This window comes from Sciurus vulgaris, assembly GCF_902686455.1.
Source record: "Sciurus vulgaris genome assembly, chromosome: 8".
NCBI lineage: Eukaryota > Metazoa > Chordata > Mammalia > Rodentia > Sciuridae > Sciurus > Sciurus vulgaris.
In genome coordinates this window covers 50647313-50669119 of record NC_136468.1, presented here as the reverse complement: position 1 = coordinate 50669119, position 21807 = coordinate 50647313, and the positions used below count along the sequence as shown (strand labels likewise).

General features: G+C 37.4%; 1 protein-coding gene across 3 annotated transcripts in view; it reads right to left on the bottom strand.

Annotated features, from left to right (window-relative positions):
- CDK6 (cyclin dependent kinase 6) overlaps window positions 1-21807 on the bottom strand; it is a 215115-nt gene that overhangs the window by 45726 nt on the left and 147582 nt on the right. For all 3 annotated transcript variants that reach the window (XM_079152106.1, XM_079152107.1, XM_079152105.1), the window contains exon 5: window positions 13278-13387. In XM_079152106.1, coding sequence (XP_079008232.1) covers window positions 13278-13387 — 110 coding nt within the window. The remainder of the gene's footprint in view (window positions 1-13277; window positions 13388-21807) is intronic.

Below are 21807 nucleotides of genomic sequence, written 5' to 3'. Positions count from 1 at the left end.
ATCCCCTGAAAATTTAATTCAATTTGCCTTTAGCATCACTTCTTCAATCCCGAGAAGTCAGTTTTTGCTTTTTGCTGCCTCCTCCATTTTGTCTTCTTAATAGTCTCTTATCTCATCATCTCCCTTTCCATTTTATCTTCAGTGTTTCACTTTGACCTACTCTTCTCTTATTTTTTTTCTTTTAATATCTTTAGAGACCATTTCTTTTTAGTCACAGGTGGGCTAAAATGAAACAATTTCAGTCATATTTAATTAGACTTTCAAATCTGATGGTATACTCTTGCCTGAGGCTTTTCAAGGGGAATTTCTGAAGTCCAATTACAGGGCTATTCTCATAATAAGGACTAATAATTCCTAATGAAATTATTTGCTTTTAAGCTTCATCCAGATGATGTTGTGAAAAATATACTAACCCAACCACATTCCTATAGGGTCATTAGTGTGGCCAGTACAAACAGGTGAGGTGTGTAGTTCCCCTGAGAGCTTCTGTGAAGAGGTGGGTGCTGGGTCTGGGGCCATCCCATCAGTCCTTCCATATCATGGCATCCCATCCTGAGGTGCTCGTGTGGACACTCCAGTTAGCTCAAGTATGCCCAACTGATATTTAACGAACAAGTACAAGGTGATCTGTGCATATCCGAAGCTTTCTGTTGCCTTCTAAAGTTCAAGACAATGCAGCTGATTATGAAGTTCTTGGGTTACGAACTTTTCCTCTACAAAACTATAGAATGTTCTCTATTCTCTTCTGGCTTTTGGTTGAACAAAAGAGAAGTAGGAGGCCACCCTGATTGTTTTCCTTTGTATAAAGGTGTAAAGTAAAATTTATGTGATCCTGGAAGGCTTTTTCCCCCCCCTTTCTCCACATAGTTCCAACATTTTTCTAGGATTTGCTCTGCGTCAGTCTTCAGCGTGGATTCCATAGATTGTCTACTCAATATTCATTTTTTTCTTTTCCTTTGTAACAGGACGCTGATGTTCTTCAAACTCTCTTGAAGCTGATTAGCAAATTCCATTTTCTCTGGTCTCAGTTGCTGGTTTGAGTGTGGGCATGTGTCATAGCAGTTCTAAGGATGAAACTGAGGACTTCCATTTGAAATCTTGGGACAGAACTAACGCTTCATCTGAATATCCTGGTGTGCAGATGTGAAAACTGGAACTACTACAACCACTTTGCCCTGGGTAAAGACAGTCTTCCAAGATGCCGAGACAGAAAGGGATGTGCAGCTTCTGAATTAAGCCAACCCTGAAGCTCCACCTATCTCTGGAATCGCCATTTATGAGCACCAAAAGTTCCTCATTCTCTAGTTGATCCAAATTGAGTTTTCTGTACTCACAGCCCTGAGCATCCCACCCAAATACTGCAAGATGGTTCTGCATACTTAAGTCTTAGGAACATGTTTCTTTGGTCATGGCTTTGATTACTGTATTTCAAGATCATCACTTTCTTAGCCCAGATTTCTATTCTCTATCCGTGCTTTCTCACCATCTGTTCTTTTCATTTGCATTCTGTGAAAACTCCTAATACTGTCCTTTATATCGATGATTCTGTTTCCAACAGTAGGAATTCTACTTCTTACTCCCTCTTACTGGATTTTAATTTCTTACTTTAAGTAAGTGCTATTATACTGGGTTTCCTTACAATTCCACATCTTGTTCATCTTCCTTTACAGCTTTGTTTGCTGGATTTGCATTTTAGGATGTTTAATTCTTGTTTGTTCCTATTTTAGTGAACATGTCTTCTAGCATTCTGCTGATGTAGTTAACTAATTTTTTAGAAAATCTTTCTGATTTTGCTTATATTTAATCATCATTTTCAAAATTTTCTATCAAAATTATTATTATCAAAATTTTCTATCCTTTTTTGGAAATATTTTGGCTAATGTTAGTTTGATTTGTTCAGTAATTTTTTTTTCGAAAGCTACAAAAATGTTTTCTTTTAGTTTGCTCTCTTGTACTTCTAATTCTAAGACATTCATTCTACACAACAATTTTTTGTTAATATAATGGAGATTTTACTTCAGACTCATTCTGTAAACATTTAATGCTCTCTGAGTAGCTCTTAGATTTTAATATCTAGCATTTTTATCTAGTACTGCTCTCATGTCTGTCCCCACCTACAGATGCTCCATTTTTCTCATCTCCAGACATCATCACCCTGTTCTTTTGGCAGGTATGTTTTACTGGTATTTGTAGTTCGGGGGTGGGGAGGGAGAGAGAACTGATGGCCAATGATGGCCAAGGAAAGTCTGCAGCACATGGAACAGTTGCTCATTTTTTCAACTAAAATCAACCTTGTGTTTTGAAACAAAGGGAGTAAGGCAGTAGTCTACCTATTTCCAGGTGCACAGAACAAACCTGTGTCACCAAATTTTTTTTTTTTTTTTGCACTGGGGGACTGAACCCAAGAGATATTCTGCTATATATCCCCAACCCTTTTTAATTGTTTTATTTGAGATGGAATCTTGCTAAGCTGTCTAGGCTGGTCTTGAACTTGTGGTCCTTCTGCCTCAGTTTCCCAAGCAGCTGGGATTATAGGTGTGTGCCACTGCACCCAACTCCCAAATGGTTTTTTAATTCAGTTCTGGCTAAATAAGAATTCTTCTACATAATTTTGATAATTCTTTCACTGCCAGCTTAGTTTTTCATGTTGCACGTTTTTGTGATTTTTCAATTAAGAAATTAAGCAGGGACAGTAAATATTTAAACTAAAAGCTCCTAATATTTTTAGTACATTTTAATGTATTTTGATAGAGGGATCATAAAGGTAATGAAACAAGATGCTGTTAATATGTTATCTGTAAAACAATGTACCAGTTTAGAGGTAAAAAATGAGAAATGTCTAAGCACTAAGTTCAGTGCCATTTTTAATCAGTAGTCTATCCCACTTAAGTGAGTGACTTTGGAAATTAACTTTCTTACATGCTGATATCTGGAGAATTCAATAGGACTCTGACAAGTAAGAACATATAGATATTGGCTTCCAAATGACTTCTTTTAAAAAAAAAAAAAAAACAACTTTTTTTTTTTTTTAGATGTAGATGGACACAATGCCTTTATTTTGTTTATTTTTATGTGGTGCTGAGGATTGAACCTAGGGCCTCACATGTGCTAGGCAAGCACTCTACCACTGAGCCACAATCCAAGCCCTTTCAAATTATTTCTGAATACTGAAATATTAGTATGTTAATTTATTCCCAATTAAGTGAATTGGCAACATAGCACAAACACATTTGTCAGGCCCCTGATGCCTGACTTCCTAAGGTTTTTGACAGAAAATGTCTAACAAACTTAACTATGTAGTGATAAGAGAAGAGCTGGTAACATCCAACTCAGTTGACAGTTAAATCTAATTTCCCCTGGAAACAGCCATATTGAAGTGTTCCTTGCAATATTTCAATTCACAAGTAAATACTGCCCACATGTCTGCAGCTGTCTCTGCAACACATTTTGCTCTCAAATCATAGAAGCACACACATGCACATACATACACAGATGAGTACACACTCCTCAGCACCAACTATTAATGCTAAGAGTAAGTTTTAATATTTGTAAATTTAATTTAGTAAACAAAACTGGAGCAACAAATCACAAACCCACATTTTATCAGAGGAGGTCAACATGGAGGATTATGCTGAATGCTCTTTCTTATGGTTAAAATGGGAGGAAGAGTGGGCAGAAAGCAACAGAGAGAGTCAGTGGAAAAGACAGAGGGAAAGAGAGCCAGAAGAGGGGAAATACCCACTGCTTCTCAGTTAAACCAAGCAGTGGTCTCATCAGACAGGGTCTCCTCCACCATGGGAAGGCCAGATGAGAAGCATGGGTATCAGGCAGACACAGAGCACCCAAAACAGCGGGCCAAGAGTGTCCCACAGATTGCCACTACAGCCTCTCACTTTACTCCAAGAGCTAGCAGAATCTTTTGTCACATTTTACCATTTATTGTAATTTAGCACTTAGTACTGTTTGGAGGGAAATTATGTTAGGCATATGATGAAATTCCATGAGTTTACATTTGTCTGAAATATCTTTTATTATTTTCTTATATTTATTGTCTAGTAAATTTGTATGAATGTTATAAAGCAACAAATGTAAATGTTACATCATGCTTTTTTCTTTTTTTGTCATACTGGGGATTGAACCCAAGGGCCTTGTGCTTACGAGGCAATCACTTTACCAACTGAGCTATATCCCCAGCCCTACATCATGCTTTGAAAGAGTTACCATGACCAGACTCAACTCAGATTGAAGGTCCACGCTGTGGCTAACAGTAACTGTGCAGACCTTTTTTTTTCCCCCTTAAATTTTGTAGGGCAAGTTAGTCGTACCTTCTTGCTCATGAGAAAAAGGAGGTAAGTTCGCCATCCACTAAAAATTAGATTGGTAAGAACTAGCTTTCAATGTATCAAATATTTCCTTTTTCTGCCAGTATTTTATAATTAAAAAATATGTGGTTTCTTGCCTCAAACAAGGTATTTGAGGTTGAAAGATGTGGCCAACTCAATGGTTGAAAGATGTGACCAGGTAGACCTGAGACTTTGACCAGATGACTTAAAACCATTAGTCTTATTCTTTTCCTAATTAGAGGAAGTGGCTGATGGAAGAGGTTCTGGAGTTTTTCCAAGGCACAGACCCAGAAGGCAAAACATCATATGTGAGCTCTGGCAACTATCAAGGAAGAATTGGGTGAAGAAAGTGCCAGGGTTAGGTCCTTCCTGGAAGGAAGACCACAACTCAAGAAAAGAGACTCTCCAAATCCTGGCACTGTGGAACTCTCTGGACCTGCTGTGCACTGGAAAAAACCAGTCTGAGAAACTGCTTGGAACTTTATCTAAGATAATTTTTTTTTAACTGACAAAATGAGGTTGATTCCTTCCCTATTGCTACCCAACTGATAAAAAGGAAACCCACAGTAAATTTTACAGTTGAAAGAGGTCTCTTATGCATCAAACCAAGCTTAACAACAGTATTACAAAATTACCACATTCACGTGTGTTTTCCAGTTGATATTTTTACATGGGGGTAGAAGAAGTAGTCAATGCTTATATAAGAATTTTAAATTTATTCTTCTCTTGACAACCTTTCCTAATCTTCAAGAATCTCAATCCTACCACCTACTTTAAGCTAAAAACAGATTTTCAGTTTAAGATTTTTGGAGAGTAATTTGGTTTAGCTAGCAGAATTTTAAAAATATGCATGTTATCTGACCCTGTAATTTTGCTTCTGGAATTCACCATACAGAGATACTTGGACAAATGTTCCACAAAATAAATGCAAGGATTTTACTGCAACATTATTTATAATAGAACTAAAATGAAATGAACAAATAAATCCTAAATGTCATCAACAGGAAATTAAATTATTAAATAAATGCAAGGACTTCTTTTCCTCAGTTTAAAAATGAGTTAGTAGTATAGTGTAAATCCATTTCTGTACAAGAAATTTACTGAAGAGCAACGTGTGCATGTGTATTTATATATTTATAAATATAAATGAATACACATTCGAATTTATAAAAAAGAAGATATGAAAGTATATTCAGGGAGTCATCTTTGGGGTTTTATATGGGAGTACTGGATAGATAACATTCAGTTTTACATTTCTGTAACGTGTGTTTTTACAACTGGATTGTTTTATTATTATTATTTTTAATGAAGCTAAGAGGCATCTAGATCTTCTAACTCAGTCCTTTCCTCAGCAATTCTAGTTCTGAAAGTGACCGATGGAGTGAGACGTCACAGAGACAATGAGGCTCCCCACGTACAAGCAATTTAAAAAACAAGACACACTGGGGAAGATCTGTTAAGGCTGATAACCACTATTTTATACTTGTTAGTTGGCATTCAAGCATCCCTAATTCAGGGGAAGAAGGCCAGGTGGCTACATCAACCTCAGCTCTGCTGGTTTTACATGCAAGAACCCCAACTTCTATCTATAGTCTCCACCCAAACTAGAAAAGAAGACAACATAGGAGACAGAAGAATGAGAAAACAGTATGGCTGGAAAAAGGACACTGAGTTGTTTTCTTCCTCCTTCCCAATAAATAGCAAGTTGTCTGTTTCCTCTTTATTCACTTACTTGAGGGTTTAGACCTACACTGTCCCATAGAGTACATATGGTCATCAGCACTTAACATGTGGTTGGTTCAGATCAAGATATGCCTGAAGTTTGGAGTTTGAAGACTTTGCATGAAAAAAAAGTCTAAAATATTTGATTCATTTATATTATTTATATTCATTACATTCTGAAATTATAGTATTTTGGACAGCTATCTTATGCCTGCCTAATTTCTCAGTGTAGCTCATTTATAACTTATCGTTGCTGTTTTAGGTCATATAGCTCCAAGTCCCAGCACTACCAATGACCAGACGAGGGATCTGGGGCAAGACACTTGGGAGGATTAAACTTAATAACATATGTCAAGTGCTCAGGACAGCACAAGGATGTGTAATAAGCTCCGTCAACAAGTGTGAGCTGTGTTGGACATGTTAAGGGTTCCAGAAAGGACCAAGACATAGTTCTCCAAAGAGTATCAGAGTTGGAGTGAATATTGGGCATTATTTACTCCAACAGTTTAGAATGTTTTTAAAAATATTTTTTTAGTTGTAGAGGGATGTAATGCCTTTATTTTATTTATTTATTTTTATGTGCTGCTGAGTATTGAACCCAGTGTTTCACATGTGCTAGGCAAGTGCTCTACACTGAGTCACAATCCCAGACCAGTTTAGAACCTTTTTAAATCTTAGAAGCCCAACAAAGAAAAAAGAGGAAAGGAGAGAGCTGGGAACTCCTCAGACCATACACAGGAGGGGGTCTGAGGACTCCGTGAAGCACAGTGAACTCCAGAAAAGGATGCTAGGCTCCAGAAGTTGAAGGTTTGCCCTCTGTCACAAAGCCGGTAGGGCTGGAACAGACTCAGCAGTCTAGTTCCTGAGAAAGAACACTGCTCTGCACTTTGTCACTACAACTTGTGTCTGCACTGTTTGTCACTGAGCAACATCCCAGCCCAGCAGTTTTCTTTTTAATGGTAGAGCATTTAGATGATGGTATTTCTAAGGTGCAGTGTCCCTGAGAAATATGCATAGAAGCTGAGCTCCTCACAAGGTCACTGAATGCTAAAGTACCAGCCAGGGGGACAGGGAGAGTGTAGGCTGAGTGAAGCAGCTGTTGAGCCGATCTGGACCCTCGAAGTGCTCTGTCTCTTCCAATGTGTGAAGCACTTCTACCAGTAACATTTCTCCTTACTCTGTGTTGACTATACTAAAAAAAAAAAAAAAAAAAAAAAAAAAAAATCCCTGGCACTGAAAGTCTCCAAGGTGATATGATTAAGATGAAGTTGGGAGTCTTAAGAGGATTAAAAAAAAAGACACCAGGGCTTTGGCAGAATCATGCCCTCAAAGCAGCAAATCATTAAGTATACTGCAATTCCTTTCTAGAAGTGGATACAACAACTACAGGAGAAAGGTTGACGGAAGTTACCCTGAAGAAGGAAACTGTGAGAAAAAGCTCAGGGAAGCAGGGTAACTTATTGCCACAGAACATGGGTTCCAAGAGGCAGAGTAGAAAGATGAACAGAGGGAGAAAGAGCCAGAGAAGGGAGGGGCGGCTGCCAAGAACAGGGATGGGAACATGAAAAAATGGAGGAAAGGCTACGATGGCAGAATGGTTGGAAGAAAGCCATGATAAGACCTGGTTTGTGGAGAAGATCACCCAACAGGCAGACAAAGGTGCCAGGGGAGCTGGGGAGCTGGGGCCTACACAGCAGCTCTAACGGGGAAAGACCAGGCCTCACAGTGGAATATATTATGAACAGATATATTTTTCAAATTCATAATTAAAGCAAGTTACACATTAAGAATTTAAAAAGTCAATATTGATTACAGTATAAAATATTCACTTGCTCTAATGTAGAACTATCCTGCATATATCATTCAACCAAGACTGATTCTTTTCCTGGGTACCATCTTGTATATTTCCTCACTCAAAAAAATGCTCCTTTAGAGTTTTCTCCATTTGGCTGTTTCTTTAAAGGAAGGGATGGGAAAGGCCTAGGAAAATGTCGCAGAAGGGATAGGAAATCCATGAGTCCAGCTGAGTGCTCTGGAATCTGCACATGTGTTTTGACCTAAGCTGAGGTGGTGGGCTTCTTCTCATGGTCTAGGGCTCTCTTACTGTGCCTCATGGTCTGGGACAGCCAGTTAAGGACCTCATTCCTTGACATTACTAGGACAGCACTCCAATATGAAGAAGCACCAATGCAGAAACCATTGGGAAGACTGGCAAGGCATTCAGTGACATTTTAGACATTTGCTCACTGGCCACTGAGCCACAAAGGACAGTTTCACTGTTAGTTTCTCAGATACTGGGTGTTTAATTCATAGAAATCAATGACGACAAGCCTAGAGAGGCCACCGAACAAGGGGCAATATAACCATGAAGTTCTGTTTGTTTCCTTCTAACAGTGACTGTGTTTGTTATATTCTTCCTGGTGGCATTTGGCATTTCTTAGCTAGGGATCAACAGAGGTAGCAACTCAGAACTTCTAAGAATTACTATCTGTTTACCACAATCTCCATATTCAAAGAATTAGTAGGCTGTTTTGTTTTTGAAATGTGCATTTTATTTTTAAGACTTTGCTATAATCTGGAAAACCCTATAACTTTCAAACCACAGATGACATGGTCCTGACCAGTTTACGACAGATATGTACCTGGAGAGGTGACTGTGGATTTATTTTGCCATGTAGGTAAAAATCAATATACCATATCCATCTATCCATCCATCCATCCCCTCCCCATTAAAATGAATGACAGACTACTGACCAAATTCATAACAAGGCTTTTTAGTATCAAGATATAACTGAATGTTGAGTAAAAATGGATTATCCAAGGGAAAAGAGTTACAGGAGGAAGATTAAAAAAAAATCTAACTGTAATCCATTTTTCAGAATACTTCTATGGGTCAGTGTGAGCAATTATTAAACCCAGATAATAGTGACAGATGGTATTTAAACTCTCTGGCTCTTTGTCAACCATCTGCCCCAAGACTCTCTTTACTGAGTTCATATTTCCTAGGTATTCAGTTTTAGAACAGAAGGCATGTACCTCTTAATAATATGACAGAGAATTAGTCAACCTTTCCAATGTAGATAGACTGAAAATCAAAGCTATTATATGTGTGATTTGCTTTTTGGCTTGTCTAAGATGTTACTGCTGCTAGACTGCAGTAATACATAAAACACTCTAAAAAAAAAATAACCCAGTAGTCAAACAACAGCAAGAGAAGAAACGTGGCAGAGCAGAAAATTCAATGGCTCTGGGAGTCAGGTGCATCTGGGTTCAAATTTTTCTCTGCCATTTAATAGTTGTGTGTGTCTATGCACCCTGCCTGCAGCAGGCCCCAGTTCAATATATGTGAACTCTAGATAATAGCCCTCAGAATGTGGGTTTGATGATATAATGCATGTGAAGGGTCCTGGCCTGGCACTTGTAACATCCCTCTGTTTCTTTTCTTCCCCCTAGGTTATGGATGATGGTGGGCCTTAATGATACACAAAGATTTTATATGAACAATTAGAATATGTTCTTTATGGAAGTTTAATCCTGACATATAGCCTTCCACAGAGCAATCTCCTTTACTTCCTCAAAACAGTCTTCTCCCTATAGCCACTCACAAAAGCCCACACTTCTTGGCACTGACCCTACTCACTGCATGTAATGACTTTCTCCTCCGCTAGGGTTTGTTATCTCTTTAGCCACTCAATAAGTTACTGTAGACTGATTGAAAGACAAGGTTTCCAATGTGTGACACAGACCACAAGGGAGAGGTGAGATGATTTCAGGGGATGAACACGGACGAAGTTTCTTGATGATTCTAATGTGTGTGTGTGTGTGTGTGTGTGTGTGTGTGTGTATCTCCTTAATCTGTGTTAAACAAATTAATAACTGGCTTACCAAGTCTATGATTTTATATGTTTTTGTTGAGGATGAGGCTAAATTTAAAAAGTAAACTGACTTAGGATAGTAAAAGAGTAGATAAGTAAAAGTACAGGTGTCCTAAGAATATGGCCAAAACAATGAAGGCGATAAAGAGAGGCCAGGAGCTGGGAATTACTATTGATTAACAAATAGGAACTCCAAATGGACACACGTGAGGATTCCCTGATTTAGAATTAGACTAAAGTAACAAGGAGGTCTGCTTTCAGAATCCACAGTGTTGTCAACTCAGACAACACTAATTGGAGACAAGCTGAATCCAGATCGAACTGGGGTTCGGACCCCAGGACACATCTGCCACAAGAAAGAAGCATCATGTGTTCAGCTATCTGGGTGGTATCACAGGACATACCAAATGTGACTGGGCAGGCACAAAGGTCAGACCCCATGGCCACAGTCAAACCAGTAAGAGCTACCTAGGGGACAGGGCAGCCACCCTAGGAAGGAAGGACATGTGATTATCCTGGATTCATTCTCCTTCAGCCTTGAAGGCACACGGACCCTGGTTTCTGGCATTGCTTTCTCCTCCGGGCAATTATTTCTCAATTAACTACCTTTGTAAGGATCCAGGAGAAAGGTACTTTCCTATGTGCACAAGCGAAGAGCCAGTGGATTTTCCACCAATATCTCACTTTTGTGGCAAAATGAAGCAGAATATTGCCACTGTCCTCAAAGAAGCCTTTCCTTGAACCTCCAGTGTGTGAGTCCTCCCTCTCAGTCCTGATGCCTTTCATGCTGGACTGGAATACTGAATGAGTTTTCCCACAGAAAAAAAGATTCGATGAATTAGTTCAAATTGATGTTTCATATATTTTCCAGGTTATATAGGATTCTGCAAGCTAGGCTGGGAACTTGATTACCAATTATACTATCACTTTAGTGAAAAATGTTTTTAATGTTAGCAAATAAAATTTGGGGTTGCAATTGTTCAACAGGTAGGGACTGCCTATACTTAAAAATACAACAAATTCTTTACTAGTGAATGCTTAATTCTATGTATCTTAGGTTTTATCTTTAACAGTTTTTACCATGGATCATGGCTAATATTTAAGATTGTACTGCTGAAAAATAACCAATGACTTTCCCCTCCACACCAAAAGAAGGACGCCATCTTTACACTGGGGATGAAAATTCGAGATGCATGAAGGTAAATCCAACAAGCATTTTTCTAATCAACTCATAGCTGCTCCAAGTCATTCCTTGGATGACCTGGAATGACTACCTTGACTTGTACCCTCTGCTTTATTGATAGAAGCTTATTCCCATTTTTATTTTATTTTGGGACAGTTGCTGAGGCCCTTGCTAAGTTGCTAGGGATGGCCTCAAATCTACGATCCTCCTGCCTCTCAGTCTCCTGAGTCACTGAGATAATAGGCATGGGCCACTGTGCCTGGCATTTATGACCAGAAGCCTAACTCATTGTGTTCCACTGTTGTTGGACGAAAAAAATTATTTGAAGCACTTTTAAAAATAAGTATTTCTGGCCTCAGCTCAGTAATGAATCAGAATCTCAACGAGTGGCCTGGGATCCTCACTCGTAAAGACTGCCTGTCCCTGGTACCATGAAGTGGTCCTTCCCCTAACGATGGTAGTGATATTCTGCTTTGTTGTGTTACACAAGTGAGATGCTGGGTAGAGACCCACTGGCTCTTTGCATGTGCACATAAGAAAGCACCCTTTCTCCTGGAACCTTACAGAAAGGTAGTAAATTGGGAAATAATTGCTTGGAGGAGGAAGTAACACTAGAAACCAGGGTCCATGTGTTTTTAAGGCTGAAGGGTCAAGTAGAGGGCTTGTTGAAACTTAGGCTGCAGGACTCTAGCCCAAGAGCTTCTAATTCACTAGTTCTGGGGTGGTGCCTGAGAATGTGCATTTCCAACAAGGTCCAAAGTGATACTTAATGCTGCCATCCAGGGACCATGCTCTCCAAACTCCTCATCTGGCCTGTTTGGTAAATACTGTGGCTAAGCTGAATGCTACTATTTTTCTTTCTTCCTCTGCAGAAAAACAATACTGGACTGGAACTCGACAGACTTCCTTTAGATTCATCTTCCCCTACTTCTTAGCTGCCTGATGTTAGACAAATAAAATGACTATTCCATTTCAGTTTCCTCTTTCTGTAAGGATTACAAAGATAATACAAAGGAGCCATGTTGGCACTGCACTCTGTATAGAGTAGGCCGCCGCGAAACACCTCTGTGGTCTGACCTCCTTGCAATGATCCCATTCTATGAGTTACAGATGAATTTGCTGAGTATGAGGAGTTCACCGTGCAAAACTTGATTTGTCTAAAACAAAGTAATGGCTGACTTTCCCTGGTAAGATCTCACATAGCTACATTTTGAACATATCATGTACAATGGGAATATACTTGGCTTCTCAACTCACATATTCCCAAGGAAATAAAAATTAAAAAAAAAAAAAAGATTAGATTATACTTAGGTTCTCTGTTCAATTTGACTAGGCTGAATTTAGTACTCAGGTATGGATTATTTTCCTGGCAGATCTTTATAATACTGTTTGGCTATTTATTGTGACCTGAAAAATCAAACAAATGAGTCACAGACTTTCAGACTCAGGGCAGCCTGGGAGGGCATCAAGCTCACCCACCTGCTCTGTGAATGCTACTGAAAGCAGCTCCAATGTGAGGTGGTCCAGACTCTTCTTGGACACCTAATGAGAATACACAAACCCCAACCTACTTTTCAGATAACTGTTTAATCATTAGATTGTTCCCCTGCTGAGCAAATATCTTTATTTCTTTAATTTCTATGTTCCTCAGTCTCATCTGTGTTCTTTATAGTGTCTAAATTGTTTCCAACTTCTCCTCTACACAGCAGCAACCTGAAATATTCTGATATCCTCCTTACCGATTCCTTTCGGCTTACATATTCTGTCTTCAGTAATTCTCACCATCAAAATTTTTGTTAATAAATTCCCATGAACTTAACAATCCTGGTCCTCTGTCTGTGGATAAAGTTCACTGTGAGGATATTTCTTCACTAAAAACACTGCAGCTTACCAAGTTTATCATGTCTTATCAACACCAACAGAAACAGTGTAAATGGAAAGAAGAGGGTGTGTTCCTTTCCAAACAGGGTTTCTTAGAGCTTGAAACTACAGTTACACAAAACTACATTATAAGGACTGAGAAACTGGTTTGAGGATAGGCTTAGAGGGAGCACCCAGGAGCCTCAGATCTGAAGCATGACCTGAATTGAGACAGACAGATGCTATGCTGTCACTTAAACTACAGAAGATTTAAAAAGAAAATATATTTCTTACTTTCTACGAAACATTTCTGCAAATATGCAGCCAACACTCCAGAGGTCCACAGGGGTGGCGTAGCTGGACTGGAGCAAGACTTCTGGAGCTCGGTACCACAGTGTGACAACCTGCAATGCCAAACAGATCTTAGCATTAGTGAGGAAGATGGCTGTGGGCTTAAACCTGCTGATGCTGGGTGGCTTAATGACAAGATCCAGTTCAGAAAGAACTCCTATAAAGCATATGAGGACACTGATAAATGTATAAGTAAAGAGGACTCATCAGTCACAGGCCAGGAAATTACATCATCCCCACAACCTAGGTTCCCATCTCAAATGCTATCTTAACAGAATGGTGAAATAACAAGCTTCAGAAAGCGAGGCAAAGACCAAAACAAAACAAAGCAAACATACAAAACCCTCTTATCTTAAAACTATTTTTTTTTTCTTACGGGACTTTAAAAAGAATACACAAAAAACAGGTGATGAGAATAACTCCAACTCAATTCGCAAGTCAGGGCTGGAAAATCGGAAGATTCCAGTGGCTGCTGGACGGTGACCCTGAAGTCTACAGAGCATCCAGGGTGAGTCAAAACTGCTCTTATCATGACATTGTGGGAAATCAAAACAAAACCCCCTTGCATGCTGCTTTTTTCAGAAAACAAACAAAAAAATGGGAAAGAACTTAGAAGATATAACCCAAATATTCATACCATGTACAAGAAAGGTCAGCCATAGCAATAGATTCCCCAAAATGGAGAACCCATTTAGTGTGGAACACTATAAAGTAGATGAAACAAACAAAGCTGTAATTATTTCTGTCGGGTTGAGAGCTGAGGAAAACATGTTAGGGCTTCAGATTTATGTGTGTACAGGGATCAGTGCCTCCTATTTTGGGGAGAGAGGCAGATATTCTATGGAGACCTGAAATGAGGATATATTATTGTCAAATAAGAACTGGACACATATATTTATTATATAAACATTTTATATTAATCAGATCCCCTTATATTTATTGATTTGTCTAATTGTATTATTACTGACATTCAGCTTTATGTGTTTTGATAGTATGTTATTTGGTGCATTAAGATTGAAGTAGAGAGTTTTTAAAAATGGCTCCCATCAATTTCCTTGTCTACTTTTATATATGTGCTGCTTCTCCCATTAAGGGATGGAATTCATTCACCTTTCGGTTGAATCTGAGTTGGACTTTGTGATTTGTTTGACCTACAGAATACAGTGGAAATAACATCTGAGACTATTAATGCTTGGTCATGAGAAGTCTTGTAGCCTGGGCCCTTTCAAATGCTTGCTTGCTCCCAAGATGCTTCCTCTTGAGATTCAAATAGTATGCTATGAGAAGCCCAAGAAGACTCTGGTCCACATTTCTAGCTGAGTTATCAGCTAAAAGTCGTGTGTGTGACACATCTTAGATACTCAAGATCAACCAAACCCCCAGATGTCTCCAGCCCCAGGCAATGTCACACAGAACAGCTGAGTCCAGTCAACTGACAAAACGATGAGCAATAATAAAATGCTTGTTGTTTTAAGTTTTGGGTTGATTACATTGGTAAATTGACATTCATCTCTTAACATGTTTTGCTTTTAATTCACTCATGGGTCAAGTTTTGCTTAGGGATTATTTAGTTGACAGCTAACGAAGGGGTGATGTAACAGAAATAAAACTCAAAATACAAACTGGCAATACCAGAACAATGTTACTCCAGTTATCATTTGACACCAATATATCTTCTGAGCATCATCTCCTACAGGACTTCCACATCCCTTGTGCCCTAGTCACACACTGCATTACATCCTTGGCTTTCAACCTTAACTATGACCAGAATCATAGAATCTTTTTAGAAAAACTTAGGTATCTGGACCTTTTTATGTCTCTACTGAATTGGCTCTCCATGGGCGGGCCCCTTGTTTTTTCTTTTCTTTAAAGTTCTTCAGGGAATCCTCACTACCCTTGGATAGATTTGAGTACCATTAGATAATACAAACACATCCTACAGCTCCTGCCTCCATGGTTTTGTTTACGCTGTTCTCCTAACCTGGGCGACTCTTCTTCATTCTCTTCCCCATTAGGAAATTCTACTTATCCTACATGCCCAGCTTGAATGCCATCACCCTCCTGAACTCACTGCTACCTGCAAATAACTCCTGGTAATTGTTCATGGCTGAGGGGCATGGCCCTGGCTTTGTACATAGTATGTCTGTAAATGCCTATCATAATACAGTATGCCCAGGAACAACAGCCTAACAAAGATCAAAGTAAGGACTAGTTTATGGCAATCCATCCTAGAAAGATGACTGGGCTAAATTCAAGGACTAGTCATTTCCCAAAGAGAAGGTACTATTTTCTCTAAGAAGAGTGTCCAACTCTGTGTTCTAGTTTTTAGTTCCATGGTTTATTTCTGCTTTATTAATATTTCTAACTGGAGACACACTTCTTCATTTCTCTGTCACACTGTACACAGAAGCGCAGGTGCAAACGGTCCATAAAGTTCTACTTGAGTGGTTGACAGACGTACACAGATATTGTGAAGGCACACAAATTTATCTTTTCACCTCAATTCAGAATAAAATCTAACATTATATGAGATGAAAATTGTAATCTGAATATAGCATTATTTGAAGTATTTTAAGGAAATTGATTTGATTGATTACTCATCCTGAGAAACTTTGGCAAGGCAGAATATCCTCATTTTTAATACTTTAGTATATGATTCCTATTATAATGACCAAATCAATGTTTAAACAGCAAAAATAACAAAAAGAATACTAGCATGTATAAAAGTTCCCTTTTATTCTTTCAAAAATCTAGTTATCACTCAAAATGTAAAATGGATTATCAAATGCTTTAAAAATGTCTATTACTAATGACCATGTGATCACTTTCCTTTATTTAATGACATATTAATTATAAAATTAGATTTCCTAAAATTGCACCATCTATACCTTCTTAGAATAAATCATTCCTAATCATTGTGTATTATTCTTTTAAGAAGCTTGAGAATTCTATTTATTAACATTTATTTAGGATATTAACTTACATTTATGAGACTTACATTCATAAGTAAGACAGATCTATAGCTCTCTTTTTTGTTAGTTTTTCATGTTTTGATATCAGGGGTATGCAAACTTTGTATTCTTTTCTATATTCTCGAACGGTATAAATGAGATAAGAATTAGTTACACAAGGGTTAAACTGACCCGTACCACTGTCAGGGTCTCTGTTTACTGTGCCCAACAATCTTTTGAATTCCTCCTAGGTAATTAGTGTGTTCAGGTTTCAATCTCTTTTTGAATCAATCCTGATTATGATAAAGGATTTTCCTATGAAAATTCTTAACCTAGATTTAAAAATGTATTGGCTTAAATCTGAACATAGTATTTATTTTATAATTATTTTAAGTTCATCTTTTTCCTTGGTTATACTGATTTTTTTCTTTCCTAATGTGTATTTTTGTTTTCTTTATATCTGTCACATTTGTCAGGAGTTTGGCTAGCTGTGTTATTAATTTAAAAAAAAAAACCCTCATGTGGAGCTTTATTTCCATTTTGGGAAGATAATTGTTTTATTTTATAATTTGTTGATTTCTATTTTTATTCTTTTAAATTCTCCCTCCGAGTTTCTTTTGTTTTTCTTTGGAACTTTTCTTATTTATTTTCAACTCTGATTACTAACAGAATAGTTATTTTAAAATAAATTTCCCATTTTTGTTCATGTTTTAAGTAATGTTATTTATCTTTAATCCAAGGGAACATTATATTTGAAGAATCACTTATTTAGGAAAGTGTTTAAAAATTTCCATATGGTCAGGTTATTTATGGTTATTTTTTAATTGTGAATTTCTAGTTTTATTGCTCACAACCAGATAGATAGTGTAGCCTGTAAAATTTCTACTTCATAGAATTTATTTTTGTTTTCTTTATGATGATGTCCATACCTGGTTTTTTGTTCTGTGGGGTATGAGGGAGTACTCTCTTCAAAGTGTAAAGTTCTTTAATAAGAAAAGTTTTCCTCATACAAATCCTTACTTACATTATTCTATACTTTGTCAAACTCTGAAGGAGGAATTTTATTTTCCTTTCCCCAGTATCTCTGTGTATTTTTAAGGGTTTCTGCCTTATATGCATTGGCCTTATATTTTTAGTAAGTAAAATTTATTATAATAAAAATATTATTAAAGTAATGAGAAGTTTGATAGATACAGAATAAATACACAAGTCCTACTTAATTCAGCTACAAAATAAAATGGAAATGAGTCCATTCATAATAGAAAAAAATATAAAATATTGAGGCATTAAAAATTAAGATTCATACAGAAGAAAATGATATGCTGCTGAAGAAGAATATAAAATAAAAATGAAGTAAATGGTGAGAGAGAACATGATTAAAATGGGAAAAGGTCAGATTACAAAGATAATAGTCATCCCAGTCATAAAAATTAAGACAATGATTTTAGGAAGGAATTTAACTTTGACAAAATGGCGCCTCTGGCAGAATAATGCTTAAGAAGAGCATTAAAAACAAAACACAAAACTCAATACTAAGACAAGATAGTTGGAGTAGTATGGTTGAGGAAGATTTTCTCTGAAATTAATAAGTGCTAACAGATTTTAGAAAACAACATACAATCCAGAGACTGATGTATTTACGGGGTTTAATGTTAAAGGTGTCTGAAATTAGTGAGAGAAAAATTTGTTACAAATGGCCCTCTGATAGGAAGAAAGTAAGTTAGATCCCTACTCTATATGATGTGTAAGAATATTTCATAAGCATCTAAAGGTATGAAGTAGATCTAGAAAAATGAACCAAAACAAACAAACAAACAAAAAACACAAACAAAATAAAACCCAAACCAAACCCAAACCCAAACTCAAACCAAAACCAACAAGGGTTGGTGGCAAATGGTAGCCCTTTTTAGCACATTGGGAATTCTAGAAACCCTGGATGAAAAGAGTCACAGACCTACTTCCTCTTCAGCAAAGAACAGTGTAAAAAAAAAAAAAAAAAAAAAAAAAAAAATGCAAATGGTAAATGACAACCTGGGTGAAAACATCTAAAACATATATAAAGTCAAAGAATTAGTATACATAATACATAAAGAACTTGTACAAGTCAGTAAGGAATAAAGCAACACCATTGAAAAAAAGATAAAGTTTAGATAGAGTATGTGAAAAAAGCAATTCACAAGAAGTGAAAATTATCAAAGGCACTCAATCCTGTGGAAGGAAGGAAGAAAGGAAGATAAGGAAAAAGAAAAAAAGAAAACAAAGGAAAGAAACCCATTACAATGAATTGGTATCACTTTTGGCCTGATTTACAGAAATAAACAGAATGACAATATTCATAGTTGGCCATGGCAGGAATTTATTTATTTATTTATTTATTTATTTAGGTGTTGGGAACTAAACTCAGAGTCTTGTACATGCTAGGTGAGTGCTCTACCACTGAGTCACATTCCTAGCCCTGAAAAAACTTTTAAACTGCAAATTGGCACAACCTTTTCAGAGAGCAAACTGACAGCATCTATAAAATTCGTAGTGCACATCTTCCTGACCTAGAGTTCTACTCGTGAATATCTGTGCTATAAGAATATTCACATATAGCATACAAACAGATATTCCCAAAGATGTTTGTGCCACAGTAATGACCAATAGGGGGACATTATTGAGCCAGTGAAAAGAATGAGTTAGCTGGCACATGCCTATAATCCCAGTGGCTTGGGGGCTGAGGCTGGAGGATCACGAGTTCAAAGCCAGCCTGAGCAGAAGTGAGGCACTAAGTAATAGGGCTGGGGATGTGGCTCAGTGGTCAAGTGCCCCTCAGTTCAATCCCTGGTATGATATTCACTCCCCAATTTACATTTAATGATTTTAATAAAGGTTAAGATTTAAAAATCTCATTTGTTATGAATGTCCAACAAATGTATGAAAAAAATGTTCAACATCACTAGCAATTAGAGAAATGCAAATTAAAACTAAGATTTCATCGCACTCCAGTCAGAATGGCAATTATCAAGAATAAAAGTAACAATAAATGTTGGTGAGGTCGTGGGGAAAAATGTACACTCATACATTGCTGGTGGGACTGCAAATTGGTGCAAACACTCTGGAAAGCAGTATGGAAATTCTTCTGAAAACTTGGAATGGAACCACCATTTGACCCATTTATCCCACTCATATGCTATGACCCATGGCATACACCCCAAAGACTTAAAATCAGCATACTATAGTGACACAACCACATCAATGATCACAGCAACTCAATTCACAATAACTAAGTTATGGAACCAACCTAGGTACCCCTCAACAGATGAATGGATAAAGAAAATGTGGTACATATACAAATGGAATATTACTCAGTCATAAAGAAGAATGAAATTATGGCATTTGCCAGTAAATGAATGTTACTGGAGACTATCATGTTAAGTGAAATAAGCCAGTTCCAAAAAACCAAAGGCCAAATGTTTTTTCTGACAAGCGAATGCTGACTCATAATAGGCATGGGGGAAAGAGGAGTGGAGGTTCACCAGATTGGATGGGGGGCAGTGTGGGGGAAGGGGAGGATGGGAGTGGGAAAGACAGTAGAATGAGTTGGACATAACTTTCCTATGTACATATATGAATACATGACCAGTGTAACTCCACATCATGTACAACCATAAGAATGGGAACTTATACTCCACATATTATGATATGTCAAAACACATTCTACTGTTACGTATAACTAAAAAGAACAAATTAAAAAAAATTTAAATTAAAAAGACTCATTCATATTAGTAAGACTGATGCTTAATCTGTGATTTCACTGTAACAAAGTGAGAGGAATTAGATGAAGTTTGTATTCACACTACCATTTTGAAATATCAATATTTTTCTAATGAGACAACTTTTTGGCTTAATCTCTGTGCATTTGATCATGCTTAAATTCCAAAAGCAAAAACAAAACCTCTGAACTGTATAAGCCTTACATTTCTATTTAATTTCCCAATAAAATAATCCCAGAGGGCCTGCATTTAAAATAAATTACAATTGTTTACGACAGATATAAAAGAATAGCATTTTCTTAGAGTTGTTCCCTGGTTTATGTATTAGTATCATATATCAAGAGATCTTCCCTAGTTTTAACTTCTTATTCATGTGGCTGTTCTACAATCTCCAGAGTCCTCCAATTCTTAAAATAAGTCACTGTAATTTTAAATATCTCAAATGATGACAATTTAAAAAATTATGTATGATTTAAAATATTCACTACAACTAAATCTAGCTCTAAGTGTTTGAGAACAAAGTGTAACATTTTCCTGATAGTAAAATACAAATTCTTTTTTTCTTAGTAATGATATTTGTGCCCCTAAAAACTTTTATGGAAGACCCTGTAACTCGCAACCACTTTGTCACACATAAAGAGAAATTTATTAATTTTTCCTTAAAACTTTTAAAATAGAGTGAACAGAACTGATAAAAATGTTTCAAGGTTTTAGTGCACCAAAGTAAGGACAGTTAATAACACAATTTTTTTGTTAAAAGAACTCTATGTTGAATAATTCTAAAGGTTCTTCAAAACCAAGTGTAATGGTCAATTAAATTTAAAAACATGTTGTGGGAAACTGAGTGCAATATATGAAGATCAACATTCAGGAATCTGTGACAAAGGTAGCTACCAGGGGACACAATGCAGTTGTCTAGTAAGCAAAGATAACAATAGGAACTATGGATAGAGTTTGGAGGTTGGAGCCAGCTGGAACAAAAGCAAATACGATGTTTATTACGATCATTACATGTATTAACAGCCTCTGGAGGTGCTGAATGGATTTGGCAACAGGAGGGAGAGCGGAAGGGGGGAAGGAGTTCAAGGATATTTACACAAGTGAATGTATCTGTTTAAACTGCTTTGATCTCTATTCACAATTTTTTTTGAACCAGTTCAATAACAATACAAGATAAAGTAGAGCCAAGGCCAACTCTGACTCAAAATACATGTCAGAATAAACCGCTCTCACTTCATATCCTACTGAACTCTGTTATTCACGTACAATTTCACCAAGATCCGGGAAAGGCTGTCCATGCTATGGGGTTCATCCTTATCTGATGGCTACGACAGCAGCGAAGTAGGGAGTGAACGCTGTGCAGGTGTCTTCCTTTTGCTTCTCTGGATGTCTCTGCCTTGCAGGCAGACCTGTGTTTGCCATATGCCTCCCCTTTCTTACTGGATATGGCCAATGGGAAGCCTTGGCATGAGTGAAGGGAGAGGGAGAAGAGAGGTCAGGTCCTTAACTCCTTGATTTCCTCCCAGGACGTCATCTAGAGCCGGCTTCACTGCCATGGCAAAGTCAGTGTCTACCTGGAGCAAGCAGATCAATCTACTTGATTCTTTCCCTCTGGATTCCAGGATCCACTGCACCTCTCTTCCCTTTGGGCTTGGGGATAGTGACAGCCTGGCTGCCATTAAGAATTCAAGGTATGACACCATCCTGAGTCTCCCTAAACCCACATTTTTATAAATCATGTCTCAGCAAACAAATCTTCCCCAAATT